Source organism: Tursiops truncatus, chromosome 12 (genome assembly GCF_011762595.2).
Source record: "Tursiops truncatus isolate mTurTru1 chromosome 12, mTurTru1.mat.Y, whole genome shotgun sequence".
NCBI classification, from domain to species: domain Eukaryota; kingdom Metazoa; phylum Chordata; class Mammalia; order Artiodactyla; family Delphinidae; genus Tursiops; species Tursiops truncatus.
Genome location: NC_047045.1, coordinates 81203172 through 81224431, shown reverse-complemented (window position 1 = coordinate 81224431; position 21260 = coordinate 81203172). Strand labels below are relative to the sequence as shown.

The window sequence follows — 21260 nt, the reverse complement described above, 5'->3', positions numbered from 1 at the left end:
GGTAGACACCAATTAATTTTTCTGTTGGAAGGGAGATTTCAGCTCATCATGAGGTAAATGCCTTTTGTTCTGGGAAAATTACAAAAGGATCCTTTTTCCACCCAAATATAAAGTCAGTAGCCAGTCACTGTTGAGAGGAGGGACAAGGCCTGGCTGGGTGATTCTGGGGGCAAGACCCCTGCTGTCCCTCTCCTCTCCCCTAGATGTGTGGATCTTGAAGATGGGTGATTAGTTGGATGGGTGGACTTGGATTGGGGTCAGCCCTCCCTTGGGTGGGACAGGAACAAGACATTTTCCTTTACGGTGTCAAAGTTTTAGCAACATAACTAGGTCAACTAGGTTAGTTCTACTGAATTCAAAGACCAGAAAATGAGCATTATTTTATTATTGCCTTTAAAAGTCAAGTCTGAGATCCCACATGCCAAGGCAGAAACCCTTCGGTCTCAGGTGTTGCTGGTGCTCCCTCCATGCCCACCTCCCTTCTCTCCAGCCATTGAGGAGCCTCTTTGCTGCTTTAGGTCCCCACTTGCCCACGACACAGTCATCTGCTCTATTTGTCCCATTCACTTCCACCAGCTGACACCTGGTTACTGGCTTGTGTGTCTTCTGCCTGCTCCGCGAGGATACAGTCTCCACGAGGGCAGGGATCGTGTATATTTTGGACACCCTGCAGCCTAGAAAAGGGTCTAGAAGGATGTCCGGCATGTATTTTGGATTCAGTTGACATCTGCTTTGTGAAAGAGAGGCATGGTTGTCACTAATGCAGTGTCCACCACCCAGGCCTCCATGGCCCTGGAAGGCAGACACCCTCCTGCTTCCAGCCCCATGGGGTGGGATGGGCTCGGATGGGGTGAGCTGGAAGCCTCCCTTCACCCAGGTCCAGCCTCATCAGCTCCCCACGGTCCTCCTCACCCCGCTGTATTCCCAGGGAGATGGAGAGAGAGAGGTCTGTGGGGCCCTGCTCCTCCTAGAACCCCAACCAGCATCCTCCCCCTGTCTTGGGGGGATGTCTCCTGCACTGCTCTTACCCGTCTTCCCCCCACTCCACAAAGACCCCATAATACCCACCTTCCTCCTCCCCCACCTCAAATAATCTCTTTATGTGTTTAGGCTTTTGAAAGAAAAGCCAGGGGAGAAAGTGGCCAGAGTCACCCTGAAACACCAAAGCCCCTTAAACAAGGACCAGGAAGGCTCGGATGCCTTTGGAGCTGGGAGGGAAGATCCAGGTAGGAGACGGCTCAAGAAGGACACGCTGTCACGTGCCGCCGAAAGATCACAACAGAAATAGCCTGACCAGTGTCCACAGGATGTAGCCACCAGGAGAGACCTGGGAGAGCTGAGCTGTGAGAGGCCAGGGTGTGGCTGTGTAAGAAATACAGGGGAGTGGGGGGTGAGGGGATGGAATGGGGGTGATTAATTCAGGAACTGAGCTCAAAGCCAGCACAGTGTGAAGGGAGTAGCTGAAGGGGACCACGGGTGTTGAAAAAATTTTTTAATTCGAATTAAAAATTTTTTTAAATGAGAAGCACTAAGCACGTCTGAATGTTGGGGAAGGATCTTTCAAAAGGGAGACACTGCAGTTCCAGATCAGAGTCCGGTCCTGGGCCGGAGGGGGCAGCTCTTTGTGAGGACGGCAGGATGGACGCGGCTGCAGGTGCGTGGAGATCTGCCATCTGCCTGGTGGACTGAGGTGAGGTCTCCCGAAGTGGGAGGGGAAGCGGATAGAGGTGAGTGGCGATGCGGGGTGGAGCGTGAAGACCATGGGCGTGGTCTGACAAACAGTTGCAGAAAACCACCGGGAGCTGAGAGGGACTCAGACGGCTTGGCAGGCTGGAGGGGTGCGTATTTGTTCATTGACAGGGAGGCAAGAACAACTGCTCGCTCACCTCCACGACCTGGCAGCACCTCCTGCAAGTCATTCCCTGTCCTGAGACCACGTGGTCCAACCTCACTTAAACCCTTTCCTTAACACTTGAGGGCATTTCTGTTCTTGGCCAACAAACAATCTCTTCTTGAGAGAGAACTGCTTTCCCAATTTGGACCAAGGATTTTTTTGTGTGTGTTAAATTTATCAGCCTCCATTTCTGTGTTGATTTTATTTCCCTTTTATCATAAATCCTTATGTGCTTAGCTCTCGTCATGATTTTTTAAATGTGCACATTGATCATCTTACAATTAATATTTAAACTCGATCGCCATTCGTGACAAGTACACTTTGTGTTTTCATACAATTTTCCTGACTCAGCCTAATCTGAGAATGGGGACATGGGGTGATTGGGAAGATATTTTTAGACTCACTTCTTGTCTCCAACTGCAAGATAGTTACGTCTTAAGGAGATGATTATAAGGCACCTACAACCTGTATTCTGTTGCAGAAGTGTGGGCTGATTCTACTGGTGGAATTGTTTTACTGTTGTTGTTGTTTTCGAATTTTGTAAGAAATACATTTGTGCTTTTCATTAAGGAAGGATTTTTGCATCGTTTGAGTTTCACTTTTCTACCTGACTTTAAGATAACTATATATACTGAAAGGAACCATTCTGAATCACAGGCTCATTCTGGCCGGATCCACCCAGTTTGAGGCTGTGTATCCTTGAACAGTCCTTTTCTTCAGTTTCCTCATCTTTATTTTTTTGTTTGTTTTGTTTTGGCTGCGCTGCACAGCATGCGGGATCTAGTAGTTCCCCGACTAGGGATTGAACCCGTGTCCCCATCAGTGGAAGTGCAGAGTCCTAACCACTGGACCACCAGTGGGGTTATAATTATACATAGTGACTAAGATCTGTGTTCTGTGCAGAGAGGCAAACGTGTTTTAACCCCATTCATCACCACATTCTCAAATTCCCCACCCTCCTGAACTGACCAAGATATCTGGCTTGAATAGGTCAAAAAGGGGAAAAAAATAAGTCAAAACTCATCTGGTAAAAGCTGGAAATTATGTTCTAACCAAATGGTTATATTAAATATGCATGAAGTCCCCTAGAGACCATAATACTTCCCGAGACCACAGCACAGGGGGCTTGACCGACAGGAAACTGGGGGACCCGGATCAACCGCTCAACGCAGAGTTCAGATTTGCTAGTTAGATAATAAATATAACTCAAGTCAGAGAAGGGCCAACAAACATCTATTACGTAGCATGTGCTACGTAAAATCTGGACTTTGCTAAAGCCTTCTTTAAACCTCAAGAAAACTCTTATCTACAGCTATACAGACTGTCTTACAGGGTAAATATTTTAGGCCTTGGAACCACACATGGTCTCCATTGCACATCATTGGTGTTTTTGCTTGGACTGTTTGTTTGTTTTGTTTACAACCCTTTAAATGCATAGAAAAACCATTCTGAGCTCATAGGCCAATTAAAAACAGGCTGAGGGCCTCAAATTGCAAGTTTAGACATTTCCAGCTATATTTAAGGTTTTTTAGCAATGAACAGCTCAGTATTTTCCAACAAGGCTCATTTGGTAATTAAACTCTTCTAACTTGACATGGAATGGTTTCCAGACCCTCTACTATCTTGAATGTCCCCTTCTTGGCATCCTGCTGCCAATGGAGTCCCTAAAACGTGTCCTCCAGGACCACACAGCACTAGAAACTTGATGTGACCACTGTGGTGGACTCATTTGAACTATTGCATAACCTAATTTGGCAAGAGTATTGAGAATACTATCACCTTTTTGTATAAATTCAGTGTTTTTGTTTCGGTTGTGCTATCATCTGGGATTTGCAGTAATTTCTATAAAGAACTGCAAACATCTCTTTGTAATCAAAGTTCAGCTTTCCAGAATCAAATACAGTCTAAGGTTCCAGGTGGGGCTCAAAAAACATTGCCTGAATGAACACCAGTGCAATCTTTGTATTTCTGGGAAGTAAGGATAAAATCCTTCTGAGGGAAACGTGTCCTTCTGTGTATGAAATGAGTGTAAAACCTTTCAGGGTGAGGCCGACAGGGAACACGACGTTTAATGTATGAAAGTGTGAATCACGGAGGAGAGATGCCTGCATCTCTATGCTGGACCTGATCCCCCATCTCTTCTGCATCTCTGTGCTGGACCTGATCCCCCATCTCTTCCGCGGGAGGCCCCAGAACAAAGATGGGTTTATTAGGAAAATTCACTTATATTTAAAGATCTTATCCTTGCTTGTTATTGTGAAGCATGTCTGAATGTTAGTGTGGAAAATAGGTGTTTTTTAGACACCCTTTAAAACAATTCCCCTTTTATGTACAAGAGCCCCAGAAACCCAGAAGATTCCTATCCTAGTATTTTCCCAGACTGTCAGAACGCCTGCATTTTCTTCACTGTCGTTTACCGTAGAAGAGGGAACTGTGGCCACTGGGGAAGATGTCAGCTCCCGCTGCCCCATCACAAAAATCCCGCAGTGACTTGTTTCCTGTTTTATCTCCAAACCTACTGGACACATCAGGCTTCACCTCAACACGCTGCTGGCACCGAAAATAACTGATTCCAGTTGGCGGAACACTTTCTGCCATTACATCATTTACGTAGTGGTACAGCCCCCGGGCCCCAGAAGTGTGTCTGCCTCTGGCTCGTTCCCACTACTGGTTCTTCTACCCTGAAGCTTAGGAAAGACAAACCCTCCGTTCCCCAGAGCTGCCTGAGGACGCGGAGGTGCCACTCACGTGGAAAGGACACCACGTTTTAAGAAGAATTAAAGTGTCATTAAATAAACCCTCTCATGCTGCAGCTGAGAGGGTTAAGATGCTTCTATTTCAAGGAGTAGATACTGAGCTAGGCGGCAAAGGCGAAAGAAGTCTTTTTAAACTGGATTTCAAAATCATCTGGGACCTAAAATCTTCATCTGGAAACTGACTGGATATGTCCACACAGAGACCACCAGTCCATTTCTCACACGAGGATGGAAGGTGGCAATCACGCAGTTTGCCACCGGCTCACAGCTAGCATCGCTGCATCCCAGTCATTTCCACAGCTCAGCAGCGCTCACAGAAAGAACACATGCCTTGCCGTTCTTGCCGTGTTATACAGAGTACCTGTTCTCTGGACCCTTCTAAAAAGATGTTAATATACAGCGCCTCTGCTCCAAAAAGTCCCACACACATTTATCTAGTGAACAAGTACACACTTAGCAATTTTAATCAGTCTTTGCAGACAAGTGTGGATATGTATATGCATATATACATATATATATATATCAAAATTGAGAATTTACAAGTAAGATTTGATACAATTGGTCTAGTGGTGGGTTAAGTCCATAGAATAAATCTTAAGTAGGCTACATTTCCTTTGGTGGCATTTTTAGTAATTCAGTTCTACTGCATAGAAAGGGATCCAAAGCTTAAATTTAGCTACTTTTGGAGGGGTCCAGTGAGAAAAAAGAACATGGGTGGTGTTCCACAAAGCAAGCACAGCGTGTGTATGCTGATCCCTGGAGATACCAAAGCGTCTGAACTTTGTGCCTAAGAAGTATGAAAATCACACCAGGCGTCCTGGTAGCTGCGCACGTCTGCCGTCTCTGGGATGAGCTACTACAAGCAAAACATGTGGAGAAGCAAAGTTAACAGCAACATTGAATCCTGTGTGCGGTCCAGGCCAAGAAGTAGGACTGAGCTCCAGACCAAAGATGCCTGAAGTGTCCGGTGTCCACCGTGTGGCCTTGCTGACACTGGGGACAGTGAAGCTTGGGACACCATCCCTTCTCCTGCTCACAGGCCCTAGTGCAGGTTAGTCGAGGGGGCCGGGCAGGACGAGCTTCCAGCACGACCGTCCTGTGGTTACCACTTCCCTGGGATGGAAACCCCACACTCATACCAGCCCACGTAGTAGTAGGGGGTTCCAAAACCTATGTTGCCAAAGCTGACTGGCTCCTGGCGGTACTGGCGATAGTAGCCTGGAAGGTAAAAGGAAAGAAAGGGAAAGAATAATCAGTAATATTGTGATTTATAATAGAAAATGTATATTAGGTCTTCATCTCCATTGTTGGCACAGAGCTCCTGAAGCCCTTGGAATTTCCCGAGTGACAAGAGCTGTAAAGCTGTGTGGAACATCATTATGTTCATAGTAAACCCTGTTCAACCACGCGGAGTTTATGCTAATGACGTGACTTTCGGAAAGCATCTAAGGATGAGGGCGGGTCGCCAGAGGAACCAACCGCGTGATTGTGGGGGGGAACCTTCGGCCCCGCCCACAACTTCCAGGGAGGAGAGAGGGGCTGGAGATTGAGTTCACTACTGGCCAATGATTTCGTCAATTGTGCCAATGTAATGAAGCCTCCAGAAAACCTGTCCCAAAGGACAGGTTCGGAGAGCTTGCAGGCTGGCGAGCACATGGAGATTCAGGCAGAGTGGTGCTTCGAAGGGGCCTGGGTGCTCCCTGCCCTTCCCCATACCTTGCCCTAAGCATCTCCTCCGCCTGGCTCTTCCCAAGTTCCCTCCTTTTATAATAAACCGCAATTTAGTACGTGAAATGTCTCTCCGAGTTTTGTGAGCCCCTCTGGCAAGTTAATCAAATCCAAAGAGGGGGTCATGGGAACCTCTGATTTATAGCCTGTCCTTATCAGAAGGACAGGTGACACGGTGGACTTGTGATCGGCATCTAAAGTGCATGAAGGGGGGCAGTCTTGTAGGACTGAGGTCTGAAACTGTGGCATCTGATGCTATCTCTGGGTAAATGGTTTCAGTACAGATTTGAACTGTAGAGCACCCGCTGGTGTTGGAGAATTGCCTGGTGGTGCGGGAAAAGAACCCACACTTGGAATTGGTGTCTGCATCGTAGCATCAAAAGCATCTGAACCAACTGGAAGAAGCCTCATCCTAACAACCTCCTTTCGGACAGAAGATTTCTGATAAGTTGTTCTTGTGACAAAAGTTACTTCCAAATAAATACGACCATTTTTGTGTGGAGTCACAACACCCACCCTCGGAGGTTTATCCCAAGGATGATTTGTGGGGATAATCCAGTCTCCACATGTGTGACGCCTCTCTCTCTCTCTCTCCACAGAGGAGGATCATTTTAGTCAATCACAATGGAGCACTCCCAGTAGGGCAGGCCCTGAGCTGGGCAAGCAACCTTAACCAAGATTCCCACAGAATCTGGGGCCCCTGACTTGCCTAGAACCGCAGGCCTCCAAGATTTACCTCTCGGAATCCGCGGTAGACTTTCAGATCTTTCAAGTAAACCTCTCAGAGGAAAGAATCCTGTAGCAGTTCTGACCACTTCTCCTTTCAAGAAGAAGTGATGCTCCAACCTCCTCAAAAAATGTTGGCAACTCAACAACTGCTCTCACCCCTTTGGCCCTGTGTCCTCTTGTACGATGAAAGGTTACCTGCCATTCCGCCCTTGAGTTTCTGATGAACCAGCATCTCTGTTCAGAGCCAAAACCATGACAACAGTCACAGAAACACAGTGAAATACAAATGATGCATTTAATACTAACCCTGGGGCACTGCAAGATCCTGAAACAATTAAGAGATGTGGTGTATTATGCATGTTTATTGTGATTGTTAATTTTCTATGTCAACTTGGCTAGGACATGGCGTCCAGCTATTTGGTCAAATATTATTCTAGGTGTTTCTGTGAAATTATTTTCTAGATGAGATTAACATTTCAATCAGCAGACTTTAAGTAAAGCAGATTACTCTCCACAATGTGGGTGGGCCTCACCCAATTAGTTGAAGGCCCTAGTAGGAAAGGACTGACTTTCCCTGAAGAGAGGGGTCTTCTGCCAGAAGCCTGCCTTTGGACTAACTGCAGCATTGGCTCTTCCCGGGGTCTCTAGCAGGCTTGCTGGCCCACCCTGTAGCCTTTGGACTTGCCAGCCTCCACAATCATAGAGCCAGTTCCTTAACATATATGTTGTTCTGTCTCTCTCTTTCCCTCTCTCCACCTCTGTCTCTTTCCCTCTCTCCATCTCCCGTTGGTTCTGTTTCTCTGGAGAACCCTGCCTAACATACTTGTTTTACTGTTTTGTGTATTTTAATGTATCTTAATTTTTTGAAAATGGGTAATCTTTGTACCACCTATGGTATTTTTTTCCAAACTGAAAAATGTTAAAGATCAGAGCATCTTATATCTTTAAAAAAATGCCAGGTCACTAAACTGCTGGACTTCATTCAGTTGTTCTGTTTGTTTATTTGGGGGCTTGGGGCAGTTAGTAATGTATTACATGTTGTTAACTTTGAGATTAATACACTTACTTTCACCTTGCAATGCCATCATGAAATAGCTGATACATGATCTCCTGAAGCATATCATGGTTGGTTTGTATTTGTTTATTTTTTCTTTCCCTGGACCCTTGTTCATGGCATTCTCCACCTGGAAGGCCCTCTAATCTTTGCATGTATTTTTATGACTCAGCTCAGACTCTGCCTCTTCTGAAAACCTTCCCTGGAAGCCTCAAGCGGCAGCCCCGCCCTTTTTTTTTTGCGGTACACGGGCCTCTCACTGTTGTGGCCTCTCCTGTTGTGGAGCACAGGCTCCGGACGCGCAGGCTCAACGGCCATGGCTCACGGGCCCAGCCGCTCCACGGCATGTGGGATCTTCCCGGACCGGAGCACGAACCCGTGTCCCCTGCATCGGCAGGCGGACTCTCAACCACTGCGCCACCAGGGAAGCCCAGCCCCCACCCTTTGAACTCAGAGAGTAACTATAATCTGCACAATTACCTGACAATGCGACAATCATGTGACTTAACTCTTGTCATTATTTGTACTTTAAGTTGCTTGCTCTTAGTTACCTTTCACATATTTATCCTCCCTTCCCAATTACTGACCATGTTTCCTGAGGGTAGAGGTAAGGTCTAATATTCCTTTGTGTCCCTACCTCTCCAAGGCTCACCCTAAACCCAGCATGTGGTAGGAGTATTTTGTTTCTTCCTTATTTTTATGCTCCAAAATTCTGCTAATATCCATCTTCAAATGGTAAACCAAATGCAGAGCTACAGTGAATTTTCTCCTTATGTCAGCCCTCCTCTCCACCCCCCAGTATATTACACTGGGCCTTGGTTCACATTACCTTGAGTGGTAGGGAGGGCTTCTATGTAGGACTGAGGCCCCGTTCTTCCATCCAGGTGTGAATCCACAAATTGACAATGGTCTTCACCTCTTCCCCAACTGTCCCCAATGCTGTAGAATGTATCTGCGTAAAGGAAGGCGATGAGTCACTGGCTGCTCCAGAACCGCTGCGCTGGCTGAGGGATTTGCACAAGCTTTGAAGTGGGCGCGTGACTTCAGCTCTGTGTGTCGCACTTTCCATGTTTGAAAGATGGTGATAATGGCACCGGTTTCAAAGTGTTATAAGGATTCAGCAGGCTCGTGTGTGCTAAATACTTAGCAATTGTTCATTAAATGGAAACTACTAATATTATAGGCATTTTCAGCCCGTAGATGGGAGACCTTTCTACTCTTTGGTTTAAAAACAAGGAGGAAACTCTGATAGGCAGAGAACGTATCATGAAGTAATTATGAAAAGCATGAATACCTAGAAAAATAGAAGAAACTATTTTCGTACATAACTAGAAGTAGGGGGTGTGTCTGCAGCATGAGGCGCTGTCCTTGGTCCTGAACCAGAGCTGCACAGAAGGGCAAAGGTGTTTCTCTCAACCCTGGGATACCAGACATGGCTGTGTAGCCTCTCCCGGAGCAAAAGGACAGTGTGCAAGAGGGAAAAAAGAGCAGCAAGAAACGAACAGACTGGTTGTAGGGAGAGGCATGTACACGGAGAAATTGCAAGGGTGGGGGATGGTTGGGGAGATTTTGACATTATCTAGAAATGGTGAGCAGCAGCAAGAAACAAAACAACAAAAAACCTGACGTCTGACAACATATAAACCAGCTGAGGGCAAGTTTTCTTTCTTTTTAAATGTATGTACTAGAAAAATTAAAAGTTGTGCAAATTTTGAAATACAAAACAATTTTGGGTAAGTGGGTGAGTTAAAACCAGCGGGGGAGAAATGGTACTTTGAAATGTTAGTAGTTCAAAGTAAATACTTATGTTATTCTTTGTTTTAATCCCCTACCATGATGAAAACAGTGTAAGTTTTGGACACAGAACAAATAGTGCACCTCATATATGTTTCACCATCCACATTGTTTCTCTGTAAAGTTGTTCCAATGGCAAAAATCGTAGGGGGTACTTCTCCTCAATACTTCCAGCTTACACTCATACCTTAAAGAAACTTAAAGGCCATTTTTCTTCATTGTTAATGTTATGGGATTAACAACAAAGAAAAACAGCCTTTAAGTTTCTAAGAGAATTTTGAATTTCATTCCTAAAAAGTAGTAGATTTAAAATATATACATATATTCCTGGGTACCTATGTAAATACTAGTCCAGAATAGAGCCTGCAAAACTGGCTTGCACTTGAGCCAGACTGAGATGTGATGGGTCCATATCTCAAATGCATTCTGATGCACCTGCTATGTCAAGTTAGCATCTAATAAACTAAAAGCTTTCCACACCTTCCCATAGCACAGCATCCCTAAAGACCTACCTTTCAGGTTATCACTGAGGTAGATCTTATACCGCAGTGAATTACAAAGAACGACTCCCACAAACTTTCTGTACCACGTCCGCTTCACATACTGTCGGCCGTGGCAGTCCGTGTAGCCAGGGTCATGTTTGAAAGCAAATGGGATCCAGATGGGCTCACCACCTGGACGACACACAGCACACCTTCTAAGTCATGGCGTTTCACAGTGTTTATTCTTGTACAAAATACCGGAGAATTTGATTTATTCACTGGGACTTCCCCTTCTCTCAGGGCTTTTCTGAGCAGTTTTCCCACCTCCCGGTGGTCTCTCTCTCTCTCTGTCTGCCTTTTCTCTTCTTTCTTTGTACTGAAGTACAACTGGGGAGTTCCTTGTACCTGAATGCAGTTAACGTGTTTGCATTTCTATAAAGGATTCTCAGAGTAAGAAAAAGCCTAATTTAAGCCAAGGAACATAAGCTATAATGGCAAATTTGACCTTGCAGGGCACATCACCCTACCTCCCCACCCCCAAAATCCCTCAGCACGGGCACCTCCTGTTCTTGTCACTCATAAGACCAGTCTTGAACTTAAGCAATAGGTCTTTCTTGGTTTATTTGAAAAACAAAGTAAAATTTTGTCGTACACTTAATGCATTTTGCTATCTTTTCAGCAATTTAAAATATTCAAAGGGGTTATGAAAATAAAGTTATCTATTTTCATAGATACTGGCCACCCATAATGGTTTTTATAGATATTGGCTGCTATGGCCCTATTTAAAAATTTCCAGAACATGCTTTTCCCTAGATTAGGATGATGGGTGCAAAGAAACCATAGAAGTTGTCAGAAAATTACGAAAATACAAAAGCGGTTCAGCGCGTCTACTTGTAACCATAACAATCTCATATTCAATATTCAACTTGATTACTAGAATGTCAAGTTTATCAAGAAGAGAAACTTACCTGGTGGCCTCACAACAAGCAAAGGATTATCTGTAGAAGGAAAAAGAAATAATTGACTTCACTATTACATCACACAGCCATGCAACTGTTGAAATGGTTTTTTTTTTTGTAATTAAAAGAACTACCCAAGCTAGAATAGATAAAGAAAGTATAAGATTCATTTGACAGATGCCAAGACATTCCCTTAGTTTTTACTTTCTAGGCATTTCCTTTCAAGAAATACTCTTTTCTATTTATATTGTCTTGTTATTTATATAGATGGTGTGGGTCCTTGACGATAATATTTTGACATTGGGTACCACAAAATAATTCAATACTCATTATGTTTTAAAATGTGTCCATCTTGGAGAAACAGTTCAGCGGTTTCTTAAAAAAGTAAAAACACACACCTACTATGCAATCCATCCATTCTACTCTTGCGTATTTACTCAAGAGAAATGAAAGCATATGTCCTTAAAAATACTTGTACATGAATGCTCATGGCAGATTTATTTGTAATAGTCCAAAAGTAGGAACAATCCAATGTCTATTAACAGGTGAATAGAGACAAACTGTGGCACATACAATGGAACACTGCTAAGTAATAAAAAAGAATGAACTACTTATAAATATGACAACATGGATGGATCTCAAAAGGATGCTACGTGAAAGAAGCCAGACGAAAGAGCTCACACTGTATGATTCCACTGATACAAAATTCTAGAAGGTGCAAATGAATCCATAGTGACAGAAGGCCCGTGAGTGGTTGCCTGAGAAGAGGGGAGAGGATGGGCACACGGGGAGGGAAGGGAGGGCTGGATTGTACAGCAGCAGGAAGAAACTGTCGGGGTGATGGAGCTGTGCACCAGCATGACTGCCGGGATGGCTCCAAGGGTATAAACATACCCCAAAACTTCCTCAGCTGTACGTCTTGAGGATGAACAGTTTACTGTGTGCCATTTCTACCTCAGTAAAGCTGTTTTAAAACATGTCTATGTCTTAGCCCAAATAGTGCCACTTAATATGAAACTACATTATAAGGAATTCTGCTTTAGAAGAAGTTCATTTTTATAAAATACAGGCCAGGTAAACATGGGCCATCCTTTTTTTTTTATTTTAATTATCACAGAGTAAAATTACTTTTTTAGGGTACACATCCTATGAATTTTTACCACACGTATAGACTCATGGAACTCCACCACGATCACACACAGAACATTTTCGTCCCCCCAGATCTGCTTTGTGCTGCCCCTTTGTACAGACCATTCATTCTGACATCATCTGCTATCTATAAAATAAAGTGACATACCATTAGCTGTAAGTGTAAATGCTTGTTTTACTCTCCTGCTCTTAGGAAATAATCTAACCAAATGGAAGCCACAGCCACGTTAGTGTGGAGCCGACCCAGCTGGGCTTCTGTAAGTGCCTGTCTTGGGACCATGGGTACCAACTCTCCAGCCTGGCTTCCTACACAAGAAAGGCTGCCAACCCGGCACCTGCCACCATGGGCCAGCTCTGTGTGTGCTGCCTCAGACCATGACCACGGGGACATTTCACTGAAGGGCTGGAGAGCTCTGCACACCAGCATCCCAAAGTAGGGACATCCTCTGAGTGATATTGCTTGCAAGATGGACAGTATTTTAATTAGACCCTCCATGTTAAGTAGCGACATTTTCATCTCCTAGTAAAGGAAGCAACTTAAGAGATGTGACTAATTGAAAGAAGCAACGGCCCCTCAGGTCACATGACATTTATGCTCTTCAGCTGTTTGCAATTAAAAGAACAAAAGGAATTTATCTCTGTAACTAAATCTCTACAGATAGATTCAAACTTATCTTTCCCACATGGTTGAAAACTAGATTTTCTCTCCCCCTTTTGATTGGAACTTGACCTTTTCACTTCCCAGGCAGTTCCAATGAAGATTACTTTAAATTTTATTATCCAACTTTTAGCTCAGCAGAAAGAAAATCATGTTTATCTTATAAAATGACATCCAATATGAACTGATTAAAGAGAAGAGGATTTCACTTCTTCAGTTTTTATTCTATTGTAGACATGATTTCAGACTACTTGTTTTCAAGAAAAGGAAAAAAATGAGGACATGAAGTCACCCATACCTGATTCTGTGACAAATGAGACCGAAGGGCTGATAGGTCCATAGCCGTGAGGATTTTTGGCTTGAACTTTAAAATAATACCTGAAATTGGAAGAAAACATTTTTTGAAAGAGAACCTTGTTTAATTTTTGTGTAATGAGACAAACACCCAAACTATTCAGCACCTACTCCGTGGCAGGGTTTGAGTCCTGTTTTTCACAGATGCATACACCACTGCTATTTCTTCATGTTATTTCTAAACTTTCTCATTTTCGAATAACTTTTCAAAACAATACATGTGACTAATGGGAACAGAGGGGCATACTGGGCAAACAGGCCACTTAGATTGTGTGTGTTATTTAGAGCATCAAGGGTTGAACTGCCCCGCGCAGGCCCGTCCTTGGATGCAATGGTCTCCTCTTGTCCCATCTTGAGTTCTACTGACTGGAGGGGGAAGATGGAGCGGGGAAACGCTTACCAAGCAGAATTCCAATTGTAACCTAATTCTCATCACTGGACTGTGTGTGAAAAAGCAGGATGTTTGACAGTGTGATGATGCAAACCCATTGTTGGCAGGGAGAAGGCTAAGCAGTCCTGAGGCCGGTCTCCTCGGGGGAACTAACACGACAGCAATGTTCTGGGTGCAGGACAAGTGCTATGCTTGGCTCTGGAGCCGTAAAGTCACTGAGTTTCCAGCTTCTGTGCCTCGAGGAAAGAGAAGCAAGTCCGGGAAGGGGAAGAGGAAAAGGCCTGGAGACGCTTTGCTGTGGATTAATCTTTTTCTTGGAACAGAGAATGTCCTAGAAAGCACATTGTCTGAATCAGCCTGTTCATCTAGAGGGAGAATGACAAGCAGGTAGATTGGGAGTCCCAGAGCATCTTACTTTGGACTCTGATGAGCTCTAGGACCAAAAGTGGTGATGAGAAAATACTGGAAACCAACACAGTTCAGACCCACTCTACCTACTGCGCCTCTCCGTGTTGTCCTCCCCTCTGGGATTCCAGGTGTCATCTGTGCTCTCTTAGCCCCTAACTATCAACACTTCCAGGTAAAGAAGGTGGGTAAAAAAATCCCTGTGCGGGGAAGCTCTCCACCACTTCAGAGAGTTCAGAAGGAGTCTTGGTTTCCAGCTAGCAGAAGCTACACTTCAATGTTACAAAATCCTGTATTTGATTGTCAGACACACAGATCACATGCATTAATTAAGACACCCTAAATTTTTAAAAGGAGAATTATTTACATTTAGAGAGCAAAGGCATGTGTCCGTGGCACCTCTGCCCTGGCACCAAGCCTCCTGAGTTTCTGAGCTTCTGAGAACCCCAAGGGAGCCTCTGGTCTCACAGTTACACAGAGATATTTGACTTGGGGTTTGATTAAAGAGAGAGCAAAGAAAAGCCCATTCGGTAAAATCAAGTCTTCTTTTAAGCTTTCCAAGAAAGTATATTCACATCTCATTTAGGACAGAATCCTTTTTTAAATGTCATTTTTTTAAATAAAAAAGATATGCACAATTAAGAACATAGGAATTCCCAAATCTCAATTCACTCAGCATTCCGTGTTTTCTCAGTTGTGCGTACTTTTAACTTAGCGGTCGTGGAGTTAAAGGCAGACTCTGCTAGCAGTTCAAGCAGTGGGTTGGGCATACATCAATGATAACAGTCCAACTTTACAGATACTTTTTTTTCCTTAAAAAAATAGGAGGGCTTCCCTGGTGGCGCAGTGGTTGAGAGTCCGCCTGCCGATGCAGGGGACGCGGGTTCGTGCCCCGAGAGGCCCGCGTACCGCAAAAAAAAAAAAAAAAAAAAAAGGAAATCGAAACCTAGAGAGTGACACTGATATTCAGAGGCTACAGGGGACCTTTCTGTTGAATATTTCTCAAGCCATCCCTGGAGCCATGCTGCTACCTCTTCCCCAGACCCACAGAGGGAAACACCCTGTGCATTTGAGGAGATGGCAGAGGGATGACCAATTGCCTGAGAGACTATTCCGATTTCTTGGTTGTATCCATTTTGTTTTACCACTGAAACCTACGTATTCTCCAAATCTACCCTCCTGTCCACACAATAATTCCAGTGCTCCGCAAAGCCCACATGGCCCAGTTCTAAAGATGTATTTCCACTTGAACTCGCCTAATATGTCAAAATAAGTTTAAATATGCTGAGCTGAAAAACAACATGGGATTATGAAAGGAGTAAAATTCCTATTTTTGAAAACCACATAAGACTTTTTCTACAGACTAAAATGTACATTTCATACCCTGAAGAGCCTCTGTCTCACCCAAGTAACAAAAGCAATTCATGCCTTGCCTTCTTCTACAAGCTTCTGGCGCCTTCTTTTCAACAGCCTCCATGGTGACAAATCTCTGTACTTTAGGTATGGACTTACAATATGAAGATTCCAGAAAGTGATTCAGGGCTGAGTTGGGTGAATAAGGTGGACAATGCCCACTTAAACTTGTCAGAAAAGAAGATCCAGTTATAAAGAACCAAAGCCAGTTTTTACATCCTGTCTTCTCTTGGGCTTGACCAACTTCTGCATCTCTTACGAGGACTCTGAAGGGGGTCCTGAGAAGCCCTGAGGACTGTGCAGAGGGTGGGGAGACGCAGCCTCCGTGGAATAAACACGTGGACACCCCAGTGAGCCCATTGGAGACGCCCTGCGTTAGGGGAAACGCGGGGAGAAATGAGCGTCCTTACATTGTGGCACGCTGCCCGGGCTGTAAAAGTTCAGCAGCTGTTGGGGGGTCGGAGGAAGCCTCTGTAGCAGGAAGCACACACCCTGCTTTCCAGCCGACTCACTCCCTCCGCAGGACGCACGAACCACGGGGCAGAGGCAGCTGCTGCTCCCAGCCTGTCTATCAGGGCGCTCAGTGTGGGTGGACGCAGGACTTGAGCCTCAGGGGACACTAGGGCCCTCTGGGACCGGCTGGTCCAGCCTCCAGCCTCCTCTCCTCCCCATCCCCCCCCCCCCCCCGCCCCCGACATCAGCCTCCTACTCTTCCTTAAGCCCACCGGCTTCCCAACACCCTTCCTGCCTGGAGCAACTTGACCTGCTCACCCACCTTCTCCAGGTGAAGTGCTGCTTATCTTCCCCCATGGAAGCTCACCTGACTGCACGCTAACCCCCAAGCTCAGGCAAAAAGCCCCCTATCGTACCCTCAGAGCACAGTGTACTTCTCCCTCACAACACTGGCCGGGGAAGGTTCATACTTATGCATCTATAAACTATCTGTCTCCACCAGGCTGTGCGAGCCATGAGGGGCCACGGTGTACTGTGCACCCCTGCCCCACGTCCTCCCCACGCCCACTGCTCTCTCCTGCGTGGAGCCCGGTGCCTGGCCTGAGCAGACACTCAGTAAGCACTTACCGGTGGATCGCGGACACTCAATCATACCTACTGAAAGAACGAATCAACCATCCTACGTAACCGGGCCCTGATATTATTCACAACTCAGCACCAGTTTGGTACCAAAAGTTGCTACAGGAACGCTGGACTGCGGAGGGTGCAGGGCACTGGGATTTGCAAGGAGCCATGCGGCCAAACATCCCAAGGCCTCTTTCAGCGGATACTGAGGCTGTGCTGTAAGAACATCCACTCTGCCCACAATAAAAAAAATGGGACGTTGACTTCGTTTTCTTTAGTTTTATTCTTTTTGCAATGAATCAACTTTTCGTTACTATCAGAGAAGAGCTAAGAAAAGTGCTCTCTCAGTTTCCTGTTTTTTACTTGCTGAATCTCAAAATTTATAACAGTTTATGAGAGCGCAGTCCAAGGGAGCCCAGGACATTAACAGGCCCTGAGGAAAGTTCTCCGCTAGTGCAGAAGTCTCTCAGTGCCCGAGGATATTGTCCAATTTCTATCCCTTTCAACACATTTCTGTTTAAGGAGAGTATTTTGTTCCAATCTCCTCTGTGTTCCTCTGACTCTATAAAAAAATGGGAGACCCTGGGTCCGAGTCACTCTCTTAGAACACTTCGCTATGGAAACACGGCGGCTTGACATCCACGGTGTGCTAGAGCCGTTCTACAGGCTTCAGAGAGCCGATCGCTAACTGTCAGGCGTTCCGCAGAGCCAGGGTAGCCCAGAACTGGCCACGGTGGGAGGAACTGGCAAATACCATAAACCAGTTGTTATTGCTTTGATTTTTTTTCCCAGAGAGCCAGTTTACAAGCATACCACAGCTCGACCACTGTGTTCTTTCCTGATGGCTGTTACCAGCAAAACCAGATAGTATAAAAGGGGAAATGCACGCTCATGCTGTTTGTACCCTCGAAGCAAGCTCTGCGTATTTCATGCTGGGGGCTCCCTCTCGGAGGGCCCTCTGGCTAGCGAGCCACTGCCCCGACTAGGTTACACGCTTCTTGTAACCGTTACTAATGTGTAAAATACATCTTTCTTGAATGATCTGAACTTGTACAGTATAGAGTCTGAGTCATTGCTGCTCCATCCGTGTCACGTACAAAGCTTGCGTTGCCTAAGCCACCATGGGGTGAGTACAAACAGATCGATCCCCTTTCAACACACAGAGCAACCTTTCCTTCCCCAATGGTGGGTAGCTTTAGTCTCCGGAAAAGAGGGAACAAAATAGAAATACAATAATCTAACAATTACGGTGCCCACAGTGCTTTCCCCTAAGAAAAATACATGACATATGGTGAGCATTCATTGACAGTCTATGAGAGCTAACTAGAGAACTCAAAAGAAACCAGAAAGACATTTTTGATTAATCCTTTTCTTTTCAACCTAAGGATATCCATGACCAGGCACATAGGTCTCGTTTTCTGTTTGTAAATGACTGACACATCATACCTTGTGTTTGGCTTCAGGTTCTCAATGGGCAGGTGAGTTACTGATGAAGCTTGGGTGGACCACTTGTTCCTGATGAAGTCTTCATAGGATGCACTGTAAACCAAGTAACCTACAAGTGGAAAGGAGGCAGAACCCAATGAGCATCAAGGAACCACATCACACCAGAGGCATAACCCAGGGGAGGATGACGGGAAGGAAACAGTGGCGTGGAGGCAGCTCTGTGCGAGAAGTCAAGAAGGGGAGTGTGTTGGGTCAGATGGGATAGAACGCTGGTACCCACTGGTGAAACCAGATGCAGATGACAAAATTAAAGACACTTCCTGGTGACGAGCTGGTTCCCTACTTCTCTTCCGTGTCCTCATTTCCCACATTCCCTGGCCTTCCTCATCTCCTTAGAACTGATAACATCTGTGAGCGCGCAGCAGAAGAAAGGATCAGTGACCTCCACACAAGTATTTAAGAAGCTCCTGGTAGAGATATATACAATCGTCCTTCAGGTGAAACGAAGAAACCGTGATGGTGAATGCCGTGTGTGTGGCTGACAGACCCCAGACTCACGGTGGGTGATCTCCTCACCTACTGCTATCGGCTCTCCTTTAGTTTCTAGTTGTTGAATATCTCTGCCTGCCCTTGACCTCGATGTCTAGTGACAACAGTCAGGCAGCTCTTTTCTCTGCCTTATCTGCTGTTAATGGGCCTCAGCGGGTGGGCCCTCAGCCCTGACACCTGCCCAGCCTTCAAGGCTGCCTCGTTAGGCCAAGGGAAGCTCACGTCACAGCTTCACACATTCTTTACTTACGTTGGAAGGAAATCGTTGTCAAGTACTTTCTACGCGCCAAACATATGCCGAATCCTTTGGATTAAGTTTTACTTCGATGAATTCTCCTGGTCCTAGTACATAGGTTTCCCTGCCCTCATTCTGACACGAGGAGACTGAGTCTCAGAGAGGGGGTAAAAATCCGGTCCAAGTTCACATTCGTTAATTCATTCAACAAATATTTACTGTGTGCCTTCTACGTGTCAGACCCTGCACTACGTGCTGGAGGTCAAACGGCGACTCGTTTTATCTATAACTCCAGGAGCAGTACGCCGGCAGACACACAGGATTACACAGCCGTGATGAGAACTGAGGAGCAGCCCACGTGCTGGGGGACAGGGGGCGGGCAGAGCTCCCCCAGGGCCCCGAAATGGGGCTGATGACTGAAGGATGGGAAGCAGCTAAGATGCATGGTAGGAGGTGGGGTGGATTCCAGGTAGAGGGAATTCCTGGGCAAAGATGCTGAAGAGGGAGGAGCCAGGAGAAGGCGGAGCCTCCGAGTGGCAGGGTGGGAGGAGGGGCGACAAGAAATGAAGCTGAGGAAGCACAAAATGGAGAAAATATGCAGGGCCCTTTGGTCACGAAGGCTTTTGCTTTTCATTCTAGAAGAAAGGGAACACGTTGAAGGGGTGACACAATAAGACTGTCTTCAGCGCATCTCTCTGGTGCAAAATGGAGGACCGACACGGTGTGGGGCATGGATGGGATGGTCTAGCTAGACAGCTGTCACAATATCCAGGTGAGAGGCGGTGACAACTCAGGTTCCGTGGTGTTAATGGAGGGAAATGGATGCATGCAAGAGAAACCTGAAAGGTGAAGCCGACAGGATTTAGTGATGAACTGAATATGGAGGGGAAATAAAAGGAGATTTTAAGATGACTCCAAACCTTCAAGCTTGCAAAAAATGGGTGGAAAAGTGAGGGCTCCTCTGAGATAGAAAGCCCAGGTGAGCAGGTTTGGGGCTCTGAAGGATCATGAGTTTGATTCTGGACACGCTGAGTCTGAGACGCTTTGGAGACATCCCGGTGACGATGTCAAGCAGACATAATTTTACTGTTTGAGGCTCAGAGGAGAGGCAGGCTGGGCCTTGAGCTATAAACCAATGACTCCCCTCCCAGATGAATTAAAACCGTGTGCGTGGGTAACATCCTGGAGCGAGAGAACACAGAGTAAGAGGAAAAGAGAACTGAGGACCAAGCCCTCGGCAAGTCCGACCTTTAGTGTTTGGTCAAAGAGGGTGAGCCTGCGAGGGAGACTCGGGTTGAGAGAATTGGATCGCAGGTCAAGGAGGAAAAGATCAACAGCATCAAAAGCATCTAAGAGGCAAACGACTTCATTTAGCAACCTGTTCTCTCTGACTGCCTCCATTAAGACCTGTTCTGGTGATGGAAAGGGTGGATTAGAGTCACACAGCTAACTGCCGAGCACACAGGGAGCAGAAGCAGAGGCACTTGGCTCTGAAGCCTTTCCACGCTGCTTTCTGGAGGAATTCGTTCTTCTCTTTTTTCAACAAATATTTCATGGCGACCTGGGAAGGGTTGCTGCTCTCGCCACAGGGTTCCCTCCTCCTCTGAGGACAGCCGCATCAAGCCACACATGCTGCATATAACAAAGGCACATCCGCACACATGTGCCCGAGGAGCCCCGTTGTGACGGGTCTGCCCGGCTAATCCGCCTTGAAATCAACTCCATCAGAACCCTGTGCTTCGTCCCACATGCTACGCGGGTTTCTCTGCTTATCCTTGGGTCTGAATTTTTATAATGTGCTATTTGAGCACGTGTAACTCCTGCTTTCTCTGTTCTTATCAAAACCTGTCCTGAAAAACTCAGAGGCCATCATGTGGGTGATTTCCTATGGAGTCACTCCTGATGGAGTAACTGCCTCATTCACTGGGACTGATCAGGGAAAGCAACGGCCTACTCACTCTGCAGGAGTTTCATATCGTTTGGATACCACCTGGTTACATGTTGACTCAACCGCCTGTGCAAGAGAGTACAGCTGGTGGAAACCAGCAGAGCGCTCAATATCTCATGGAGGACCCAATGCCCTGCAGTGGGCCCAGAAGTGTGATGTTCTGTTTGGGTCTAGGAGGTATCTGTGTATCCACTTTGCCTCGCTGTTCTACAGCGAAAAGAGCTGGTGGTTGATTCATT

The 21260-nt window shown here is 45.9% G+C and overlaps 1 protein-coding gene across 3 annotated transcripts in view; it reads right to left on the bottom strand.

The window, feature by feature from the left end:
- Window positions 1-5079: 5079 nt before the first annotated feature.
- Window positions 5080-21260, bottom strand: part of FNDC1 (fibronectin type III domain containing 1) — a 97520-nt gene continuing 81339 nt past the window's right edge. For all 3 annotated transcript variants that reach the window (XM_073789799.1, XM_033867927.2, XM_033867928.2), the window contains 6 exons: window positions 18290-18398; window positions 13502-13581; window positions 11406-11435; window positions 10468-10629; window positions 8991-9113; window positions 5080-5868 (listed from right to left, as the gene is read on the bottom strand). In XM_073789799.1, the coding sequence (XP_073645900.1) occupies window positions 5753-5868; window positions 8991-9113; window positions 10468-10629; window positions 11406-11435; window positions 13502-13581; window positions 18290-18398 (620 nt within the window). In that variant the 3' untranslated portion in view covers window positions 5080-5752. The remainder of the gene's footprint in view (window positions 5869-8990; window positions 9114-10467; window positions 10630-11405; window positions 11436-13501; window positions 13582-18289; window positions 18399-21260) is intronic.